This window comes from Perissodus microlepis, chromosome 13, assembly GCF_051167445.1.
Source record: "Perissodus microlepis isolate ML-2025 ecotype Zambia chromosome 13, ASM5116744v1, whole genome shotgun sequence".
Classification (NCBI taxonomy): Eukaryota; Metazoa; Chordata; class Actinopteri; order Cichliformes; family Cichlidae; genus Perissodus; species Perissodus microlepis.
The window spans coordinates 3,722,036-3,733,416 of record NC_140473.1 but is presented as its reverse complement, the minus strand read 5'-3'; the positions used below and the strand labels follow the sequence as shown (position 1 = coordinate 3,733,416).

At 39.9% G+C, this 11,381-nt stretch overlaps 1 protein-coding gene across 12 annotated transcripts in view; it reads right to left on the bottom strand.

Annotated features, from left to right (window-relative positions):
• LOC146374509 (uncharacterized) overlaps positions 1-11,381 on the bottom strand; it is a 462,267-nt gene that overhangs the window by 200,839 nt on the left and 250,047 nt on the right. For 4 of the 12 annotated variants that reach the window (XM_084948994.1, XM_084948993.1, XM_084948996.1 and 1 more), the window contains exon 6: positions 8,014-8,105. The exons of the other annotated variants lie outside the window; for them this stretch is intronic. In XM_084948994.1, the coding sequence (XP_084805120.1) occupies positions 8,014-8,105 (92 nt within the window). The remainder of the gene's footprint in view (positions 1-8,013; positions 8,106-11,381) is intronic. 12 annotated transcript variants of the gene reach the window in all.

The window sequence follows — 11,381 nt, the reverse complement described above, 5'->3', positions numbered from 1 at the left end:
AATAACTCCAATACCTCTGCAGTCATGCTTGACAGTTTCCAGACCAGGTCCTGTAATTGCAGGTTGATATGCAACTGGAAATCAAAAGGGGCTAACACGTTAGTGAGAGAACTGCTAGCCTATGACTTCCACAGCTGAGTGGTGAACTGGTAATGCAATAAAAGGTTGGAGTTATTAGCAAAGTTGTGAATGGCAAATTGGTGTGAATGCCAAATCGTCAGGGTTAGTGTTGAATAAGATGGAAAGTTAAAAAGGGAACTAAGAAGAAGGGGGATGAGACAATGGATGATGTTCAACTGTGCGAGAGCAAGCTCAGTCCTAATGTAATAGTCCTTAAATACTGTCAGTAATTAAAAAAAAAATAAAGGTCTATTTTACTTCTAAAAAACTCCCAGCAGTCAATAGCAAAGTGCTAGGTTAGTCTAAGGATCACCATCATTCACCACGCAGACCTGAAAGTCTGTGAGGTTTTGTTCAAAGACGTTTTTGCGCCATATCAAGTAGAGAGGATAAATTAAAAGATGAATTAACCAGATGTAGTATAGTGAATAAAAACATTGCAGAATATTGACCTTTCAGGCCCCGTAATGCTTTAAAGGAAGAGCTTGAGAAATGTGAAAGAGCTTGTCAAAGTCTCCGATGTCAGACTTACAGTGAGATAGCATTAGACAATTTTTCAAACTTTTAAAGCAGACAAAGGGAGGTTTTGAGTCATCCACTGAAGCTCTCTGTTTAATTCTTCACTCATCTACTTCTGTCTTTTTGTGCGCATAGTTATGAGAGCATGTCCTTTTTTAATTTAATGACATATGATCCTTCATTCCTGCCACATATGAGTTACAACAAAGAAGCGTTATGCAAATTAAAAGACAATCAATTCTTTAGACACTAACAGGTGCCACATCGGTGCAAAATTGTCTATAAAAATTATTAAAGCTCTTTAGCTCCTTTTATTGTCTTTTTCAAAATGAAGTTTGACTAATTTTTACAGAGCACCTCGAGAACTTTTTACGTCTTCCATTAAAAGTAACCATAGAATATGGCTCAAAGCATTGGTAACATAATTATTTAATTATTTACGCAGCGGCTAGTGTGTAAACATTCATTATTCATCATTCATGTAAAAATAAAAGTGTTCACAGGACTATAAGCATGCCTGTGAAAAACTAAGAAGAGCTTCTTCTTGCATGGGTCTGCATGGGTTCTCTCAAGTTCTCTCTGAGGTTTGCCAATAGGGTCTTGAAGGACTGAAACTATGAAAAACAAAAAATCTCTGGTCTGCTGGAACAAAGCTTCAACTCTTGGTCTAAATCCCAGGTGTCATGTCTGGAGGAAACCAAACAACGCTCATCAACTGGTCCATACCATCTCTACAGTGAAGCTTTGTGGTGGCAGCTTCATACTATGGGAATGTCTTTGACAGCAGGAACTGGGGAACTAGTCAGGATTGAGGGAAAGATGAATGCAGTAATGTGCAAAGATGATGATGACCTGCTCCAGAGCACTCTGAACATCAGTCTGGGGTGAAGGTTCATCTTCCAACCGGACAATGACAATACTGTAAAATGCTATAGTTTTGTTTATTATTTGTAATAAATTTCAAGCAAATGTTTTTCACTTTGTCATTATGGGATGCTGTGTGTAGAGTACTGAGGTAAAAAAATGAACTGAATCCATTCTGGAATAAGGCCATAACAACAAGATGTGGAACAAGTGAAGTGTTGTGAATGCTTTCTGGGTGCACTAAAGTTTCCTTTTAAGTGAAGCCAAGCATCATTTAGTTTGCTTGGCTAAAAAATATGTACTCGATTATCTCTGATTGTTTGAGCTCTTCGAAATGATCTAAGGAGAGACATTTCAGTGATGGTTCAGCTTTTAAGATCTGCCAGTGTCTGTTAATTATGTGGCTGAGTTTCTGATGACAATGGTTAAATTCAGTGATGAAAGTTATTCTTTCTGTTTCCACTTGGACTTTTAGTTATAAGCAGTTCCATTCTTGATGCTATGTATGTAGTCATAACCAACCACAGCATAACAAACGCCTCATAACTGCCAAGTACAGTAGTTGAAGGGTTGATTTGGGCTGTTTTGCAGTCACAAGACCTGGGCACCTTGTAGCCATTGACCATGAACTCCTCTTTACACCAACAGACCATACAACATAACCTCAAGCACAGCAGCAAATGCACAAAGAAATTGCTGAAAAAGAAAAGAATTTGTAACGGCTTAGTCAAAGTCCAACTTCACTGAAATGCTGTGGCAGGACCTTATGGGATCTATAAATGAATAAATAACCACAAGGCTCAATTCAATGAAACGACCTTATAAAGAAGAGTGGACCAGAACTCCTTCATAACAGTGTGAGAGACTGATTACTCACCCGTCACTTGTTTCTCTTTCATGATTGTAATTTCTGCATTTCTTTCTAAATTAGACATCATTTTATTTTCATTTCATTTATTAAGGGGGAAAAGCTATTCAAACGTATCTGGCCCTATGTGAAAAAGTTAGTACCCTGCAAATTTAATAACAGCATGTCTTGCTTTCAGGGATGACACAACCAATCAAGCGTTCTTATAACTAGCAATAAGTATTTCACATAGCTGTGGAAAAAATTTGGCCTAGTCTTCTTTGCAAAATTGTTTTCAAATTGGAGGGTTTAAAGGCATAAAGACCTGTTTAAGGTCATGCCAACTGGATTTTCCCTAGACCACTCAGACTCTTTCCTTTCTTACTTTCTTTTATTCAGAGGTGGACTTGCTGTTGTGTTTCGCCTCATTGTCCTACTGCATAACCCAAGTGCACTTGCACTTCAGGGCATGAACTGATGGCCAGACATTCTCCTCCTGATAGAGAGCAGAACTCATGGTCTGAATAATAAAGGCAAGTCCTCCAGCCTCAGATCATCACACTACCACCACCGATGTTGACTGTTGGTTGCAATGCTCTTTTTATGAAACACTGTGTTAGTTTTATGCCAGATGAAACAAAGTGTAAACCTTCCAGAAAGTTTAACTTGTGTATTATCAGTCCACAGCATATTCTCCCAATAGTCCTGGGATCATCAAGACATTTTTTGGCAAAAATGAGATGAGCCGTTATGGCTTTTTTGGTCAGCAGTTATTTTCACCTTGGAGCACTCCCACGGATGCCATTCTTGCCCAGTCTCTTTCTCACTGTTGCCTAAAGCTGGGCGATTTCTTCAGTCACGTTATTCAGCTTCTGCTCAAACTGCATGATTGACTCGCAGGGGTTAGAAGTTCGTAGGTCACGATGCAGGGTCTCACACTATATGGCCCGATGCTCTGATGCGACCTGAGTGCTCACACTGTGCATCCATAACATGAAGGTTATAACAGAAAATCTGTCGCTCACTCTCCCTCTCTGTCTTTCACTCACACACACACACCACCACTATCAACTTTGCTAAATTGCTAATGAAAAACATTGATCAGGCAGCTGTGATTGAGCAGCAGTGTAGATCCAACTATTTTCACGGTTGTTGTGGTCGTGATAATTTTGTGAGGCCACATCGAAAAGGCTCGGATGACCTTTCCAAAGTTCTACAATTAATGCCTCCATCGCTTGTGTCCAGATCACATGCTGCACTGCCGTGCTGCTCCGTCTTTTCACTTTGCATTTCTGTGTTTGCCCATGCGCGGTGTGAGAGGCTGCGGTGACACCCTCACAACGGCCGACAGGATTTCAAACAGGTTTGATTTTCTTACGACCAAGCAATTGATGATCGGGAGCTGGTCGTAAGGTATCAATCGCTTCTCGTTACCCCACGTATTCTATACGATGCACGACACACGATGAAGGTGAAACTCAGGCCGATCACCAAAACGGTCGCACGACTGAAAAATCGGCTCAAAATGAGCCAAAAATCGTACAGTGTATGGCCCCATAATGAACACTGACCATAACTGAAACAAACAAGGCCTGGAGTTCTTTAAATGATTCTCTGAGTTCTTTTGTGAAATGGAAAAGCTTTTAAAAGGCAAATGGTAACGACAAAATAATGGCAAAATGGAGAGACGTACACTTACATCCACCAGATCACTGGCAACCCATTTAAAGTGTAAGGAGGTGAAATGCGCAGTTTAATATATAAGAAACTTCAAATATGTGAATATGACACTTAATATCTGTTTAGCTCTTTGCAATCTCATTCATGAATACTGAAACTATTCATTGTACATTGTTTATGTTAGCAACCCTATTAAAAAAATGTAACTTTTTTGTGGCTGCCAGACATTACTGTATCCCGATAAACAATTTTCACCATGCACACCAGTTTTTTTTTTGTTTGTTTTTTTTACAGTCTTTAGCATTTTTCCATAGGATGTACTTGGAGTTATGTGAGATATAGCTTAGTGTTACTGGTTTTACCCACAATTGGATTGTGTAGACTGCACCATCTTATAATATCAACACAACTGTTAGGTCGTGGTTGCTACCCAGTCTGTAGTTATTGTCTTAGATCATTTGCAGTAACAGCTGTCTTTATAATTTAGTTTTTCATTGCTTTGGCACTTTTGGGCCACTCGTGGTCAAGTTTGCTTTGGGCCCAGCGTTTGTGTGAAAAAACGTAGAACAAACACTGCTTTTGATTGATTGATGCTGTGGAGTCATGTGTAACCAGGCTGTAGAAAAATCAGTAAAAGTTCCATCAAAAAGACCACACTTAGAGCTACTACTCGACTTTAATGTGGTCTTACAGAAACCTGAGACGATCTGTGGTTGAGCCCTGCTAACTTAAGGGTTTTGTGTTATTCCAGCATTCCTCCATATGTCTCAGGACAGTCCAAAACCACAGGCCCTGACACCAGCAGAGGTTCCAGATTCAGCTGCCAAGATCCACTGTGAGGAATATTCCTGTTCTTCATCCAAGAGCAGACCATTAGGATTTATAGCAGGAGAACATAAAGTACTCAGGGAGAATATCTGTCTAGAAAAGACCCAACAGACAGACTTATAACAGCTGTACTCCACCAAGGAAAGCACTGGGTCTGTTTTAGAAACTTTGGTTACGGACAATATGTTTACCAAAACAGTTAGACACCCCCCTTCCCCTCCCACCCGAGAAAGAAGAGGAAGAAAACTCCTGCAATGGAAATGGAAATGTCAAATATTCTAGAAGTCAGCCAACAAATCAAGTAATGTATTTTGGAAAACCATCCTTATGATATAATCTGGTCATTTTATTCACATTTGGAAAAGGTAGTTGAGAGCCTACAACAACACTTCACTGCACGTAGATAAAAGCACTACAGAAGAGGCTCTGTCCAGATAGTGACTGAAAGACAACATCAACCCTGCAGTAGTCAATCAACACGTTGTCAGTCATAGTACAAAAAGAACAAATAGATCACCGGCTCCGTAATCGCATACTGTAAGACCAACAAGAATACAACTGAAGCTCAGACTTGGAGCAGCAGTATCCTAAATTCCTACCCCCTCCCACAGCAATTACACTTCCTTAAACAGACTGTTAGAGGAGGGAGGGGGGGACAAAAAAGAAATGTGGCGGCACGCTTGAAATAACTGTTGGCCGAGGAGCTAATAGGCATGGAATGATGACAGATATCATGGAGTGGACGCTTCGCAATGACTGGGAAGGAATTAATAAGCAGGAATGGGTTAATAGTGCATTAAGAGCCAGCAGGAAAACGGCAGGAGAGAGGAGGGAGAAGCTTCTGAAGTCAGCTGTGAGTAATCAGCCCATGGCGAGCCTTCAACGATTACCATAACAGAGCAATTGGACGTGAAAAATGGATAATAGTATGGACATAGAAATGTGGGACGAGTCTGTGTGTGTGTGCGTAGTGTTGGCTGTGGGGGAGGAGTAAAATGCTCAAATCCACTGGTTTTCCAATTGTGAAAAGCAGAATGTGGTATTAATTTTTCAAACAAAAACACTCATAACCATAGTGTTTGCTAATTATAGTGGAGTCATTACTTTGCAGATATTATTCTCAAAATCTAGTTTTCATTAGGACACAGGAAAAAGGCTTGGAATAACCTAAATAAATATGTAGAAGTATGACCATGAATACACAAAATTGTCGTATCGGGTTGATAACTATAATTTTTTTTATTTGTACAGAACACTGGTGACAACAAATTTTACACCCAGTGTTGGCCAAAAAAGAAAACAAATACATTTGCCAGTGTCTTGCCTGCTAACTCATTATTTTAAACAAAATGTTTTATTTTTCCCAGTTTCGTCCTTTTTGTAAATCTAAATGAGGGGCAAGTATAACAGCATATCAGATGAAATGTGTTAATGCAAGTAATCTTTTTCAGTTTTTGATCCTCACTCTAACAAATCCCTCCCTGCAAACTTTGCATGTAACCAGCTCACAAATTTCAAACCGTAAAATCTTTTGGCAAAATCAATTAGTTTCATGGGAGCAGCTTAGTTGCTTATGGGACAAGGATTTTCATCATTTACCAACAGCAAACTTTACAGAAAGATTAAAGTCTATTAGCAATTAGGATTACATATTTCATAAGATTTTTGTGATATTAATGGTCTTTTGCTTCTGCTTAACGTTTTTTTTTCGTCACTGTTTTATTATCTGCAGTTTCCCATTACTGCCACCTGCTAAGGGGAAATTCAGGCTTTACAGCTCAACCTGACTCTAAAATGTGTCCACAAGGGTTGTGTAAATACAAATTCTAGGACATATATAAAATTGATTTAAAAAGGCAGATTTGATGCAACTCTCGTGTCATTTCAGCCCCCCATTCCATCCACTGATATTATGGTTCTTCTGTTGAGAAAAGTGGACATATTACTACAGTTCGTTTGACTGATGTGAAGTTTGTTTTTTTTTGGAAGAGTTACTTAGCTCAAAGCTCACTGTGTCACAAACCGTCAGCTGTCAGCTTTAAGTTGAGCCTCCAACTGGGCCAAAACATCAGAAAATCTCTTTTATGTATGTGTTGGTATTGTTCACTTAAATTAGCTAATAGCCTAATGTTCCCTTTGGCAGTTGTAATCAACCTTGTAGCCTCTAGGGGGACTTGGTGAGTAGTTACACTGTTCCTGTTGCAGAACTTCTATTTTACCCTAGGCATTGAATTTAGACCATTTCATATAGAGGAGGACCTCAAGGCCACCCTGCCTGCAAATTCTGAAATTCATGAATTTTGACAAGGTTACAAGTGTTTCTTCTTTTTCTATTTGACATGTTTCCAGGGTCCAGTGTAAATGGAAATAGAAGACATTTCATAGCTATGGAGCAAGAAACATACATGGAATAAGGATATGATGTAGCTGAAAATTGATATGCCCTTGGCATTACACCGTTTGCTTCCTATGTGCGTCAGAGAAGCATGAGACGTTTCATTTTGTGCACTGATTCCTTTGGTCAGGCTATTATCCCCCTGATAAGTCCACATACCTCCTCTAATCAAATGGACATTCATCCTTGGGAAAAGAGAATATTCAGTCACTCAAACGTTCAGTTATTACGTGGTAGCTCAGTCATAATGTAAATTTTATGGGGGTATTATTGTAGGCAGAACACTGTAACTGAAGACACCAAAAAAGGAATCTATTACACTTTTGCATGCTAATTAATTAACAGTCCTTTTTTTTTGTTTTGGGGGACAAAATTTATGCACACAAGAAGAGTTTTTGTCCACGTACAGGAACCCTTTAAGGATAACTCGCCAAACTCTACAGTTAATTCTAGGTAGAGCACAAAGGAAACAGTAGACATGAAAAGAAGGTGAATGTTTTCTGTGCAATCACAAATACATGAAAACAAATTTATATAAAGCTATTTTAAAAAACCTATAAACAGCTACTAAATATTTAAATGAAACACTCTGCACATTAACTTTCTAAAATGTAACAATTATTTTTACAGGAGTAGTCATCGCTGGTGAATCCTAGCAGAGCACTAACACACTGTTCATAATAAAGCTGGAGTTCCACTTTTTCTAAAACGCATATAAATGTCTGCAAATCTGTTTGTTGGGTAAGTCACAGAGACTTACAGAGCTGACCAGAGTAGATCCTTATCCTCAGGAAAATGCACATCTGGGCACTGAGCAAGGTGATTGGTGCATTCTCCTTTTGGGAGATGGGTCTGCAAAGAAAAGACACATACCAATAAAAGATGCAGTTGTATGAAGTGTTGGTTTTTATCTGGATGGTGAACAAAATGTCATAAAGTTCTTGTTTGTGCCACAGTGTCATAAAATCTAAAGCTTTAACAGAGGAATCTTTTTGGATTTTAGATGAGAAATATGGCCTTGCATCTCAGGGCATATCTTCTTTTTTAAAGCCATTGCACAAAAATTGCCAGGCACAAAATGGCAAGCTCCATCTTGCCTGGCCAGTACATATACTACAAAATCAGCTTCTCATTTTTTGTTGTTGTTGTTGTTGTTGTTGTCTTTCCTACTCTACAATGCTTTACATTTGTTTTTTCCGTGTCTTTTGTTGAGATCTGCTACATACCTTGTGTAAGAACATACTTTGCCAAATAAACTAATTGTAAATGATACCTTCTTGGCTCCAAACATCTCTGGGATCGGAAATTATTCAGGGGAGAGGACGTTTACTTGTGAGCCCTGTATTTTTTTATGACTGTTATTATTAGCTGAGACAATCTCCACACCAGGTGCACTTACAGAAGTTACAGAAGTAACTACGAAAGAACACTTATTTTTACTATATTGTCAATATACCATCATATTACCAGCAAACAGTAACAAAACCAAAACCATTATGGTGTTCCTGATAGTGACAACAGAAACTATTTAAATGCTTCATGAAAGGAGACTTTATGGCAGTGGTATTCTTTTTAAGGTGTCGGGTGAATTTATATTTGATCATGTTCACAATTTTAAAAGGAACAATACCTAACAACTTAATAATTATACATCCCTGCATGAAATGACAAAATGTGGCAAAACACTGGCTGAACTTTTTGCTTCTCATTGGATGTCATACACCTTTAGTGTTAGATGCAGAGAAACACAGATTAAGTCTTAGAAATCACAAGTAACCATCTGTTAATATCCATGACCACAAATAGCCCACTGAAGAACAAGAGCGGCCAGTGGAGAAAAAAAAATACAAAGAACTGAAAGGAGAAGGGAGTGAGCCAAAGTCACAGTAGTTACAACCTTCCACCCTACCGTTTGGTGCCAAACCAACTCTTAGACTACACAAAATGTGGCATACTCTACCAGCCCCTCAAAACACACTCCAAAGCATTACTTTTAAGTAACAAAGCAAAGGAAAAAAAACAAAACGACAGTAACAGAGAGCCACGGAGTGGAACAAAAGAAGGTTTGCAGATACCAACTAAAGAAATCACACTTGCCTACAGCTCATTAACCACACTTGCCTTACATAAAGCACTTTTATTTTCAATTATTTCTCGGCATTGGCTGTTTTTGAAGCCTGCTGAGTCATTGGCTGTTCTGCTCTCGGTCTGTCCGGTGTCGCCCACGCTGTCACATTAAGACCCTGACTCCAAACGCCGAGCAGGTGGTGGAGAACATTAGGTGTCCATGGATCACATAGCAGCACAAACAGCACATCACATTTTCATAAATTACATAAGAATATGGACAATGAAGCAACAGAAAACAGGACAGCAGAGTTAGAAGGTGAGAGTGTCTCAGTCTGGCTGTGTGCGCGCGTGTGTGTTTGTGTGTGTGCTCGTGTGTGTGTGTGTGTTTGTGTGTACACATTTCTGTGCATTTATGAAAAAAAGTTTTCCTATATCTGTGCACACAATTTTGTGAAGAGAATCTAAACAATAATAAGGTATACTTTATTAATCGCGTAGGATGCTACTTAGTCCTCTGCGTTTAACACATTCACACAGTGAAGCAGTGGGTAGTTACCAATCCAGCCTTCGGGAAGCAGTGTGTAGAGACAGTACTTTGCTCAAGGGCTGCCATTCAGTGGATTTGAACCTCCAACCTTCCGATCATGGGGCAAACACTCTACCTGCTGAGCTATCCCTGCACCTGCATGTGGTAAAGTAGTGTCATTTTAGGGAGTTATCCATACAGCTATTTAGACACAGCTAAGATAACTAAAAAATCTGTGGTGTATAACATAGCAACAGCCCTATGAAATGTAACTACATAAGTTTAATGTATTATTCCTGCTTTTAAAATTAGTTTGTAATGTTCACAATTTAACGTTCAAACCCAAAAGCAGTATCTGCCTCTGAATTTTCCATAATCAAGTCAGACTTGTGTGAACAGTGGTCCCATAATGTATTCCACTGGCGATGTCACGATCTAGCTCTATACGGCTGGCTGCTGTGGTTGTACTGTATTTGTGTCCCTGTCCCTGAGAGTGTGGGCCTGTAAATAGCTGTGGCAGCAGCACTGCTACTGTAATGCTATGTGTGGCCCTAGAGGGTCCAGATTACCAGATGGCCAACACATTACTGCCAACACTTACAGCAATATTAAACACACACACATACACACATAAGCCAGGGGGACTAAACCTCTGAAGGCCTTATTTTAGGCCTGGGCCACGGGTAGAGCATCAGCCCACTGGCAGTGCCCCTCTTCTGGGTAAATGTCTAGGCCCAGACAGCCTGGCAGCCTGCAGCTGCCGGGCCTCACGCATGCCAGCTGAAGACTGCTGGGACTCTGAGTGCTTGTGTGTGTCTGTGTGTGAGATGGTGTGTTTGCCCCAAGCTAGTGTGAGAACTCCCCTTCCTCTGTGCACCACAGGCTCTGATCAGAGCTTGTGAGAGTCTGGGAGATTTGTACTAAGTTGCAAAGTTGTCCACATGTAACTCATGGTGGCTGCCCAAAACAAAAGCTTGTTGTTAGCCAAAGAAAAAGAAAAAGTTCAAAGACTCTGTGTGTGCGTGTCTGTGCGCACGCGTGTGTGTGTGTGTGTGTGTGTGTTTTCGTCAACAGATGTCGGCGTACATGTCGGTCCCTTGTGTATGAGACTGGGAGTTTCTGTCTTACCTGAGGCTGCTGTGCAGCTGTCCTGAGCTCTTCTCTGTCCCTGCCACAGTCACAGAGTGTGTAAACTGGTGTGCGTGCTTGGAGGGGGAGCAGGAGGGGCAAGCAGAGATAGTAGATAGGGTCTCATGGTGGAGTTGGTGTTTTTCATGTATTACAGAAAAATCTAGTTTATTGTAATGTGGGTCTTGTTTGGGTAGTTTTTGACATTATGACTAATCTCATTAATGGAAACATCTACATACTAATTCCAGACTGAAAATGTATTTCAACAGATGCTGCCAGTCAGATCTTTGTCAAATCAAAAGAAATGACAAATTAAGTTGTTAATATGAAAAACCAACCTGAAGGACATAGATACCAACACTGTTCAGTGGGTTTAAACACTAAAAGTAAAATGCCATAAA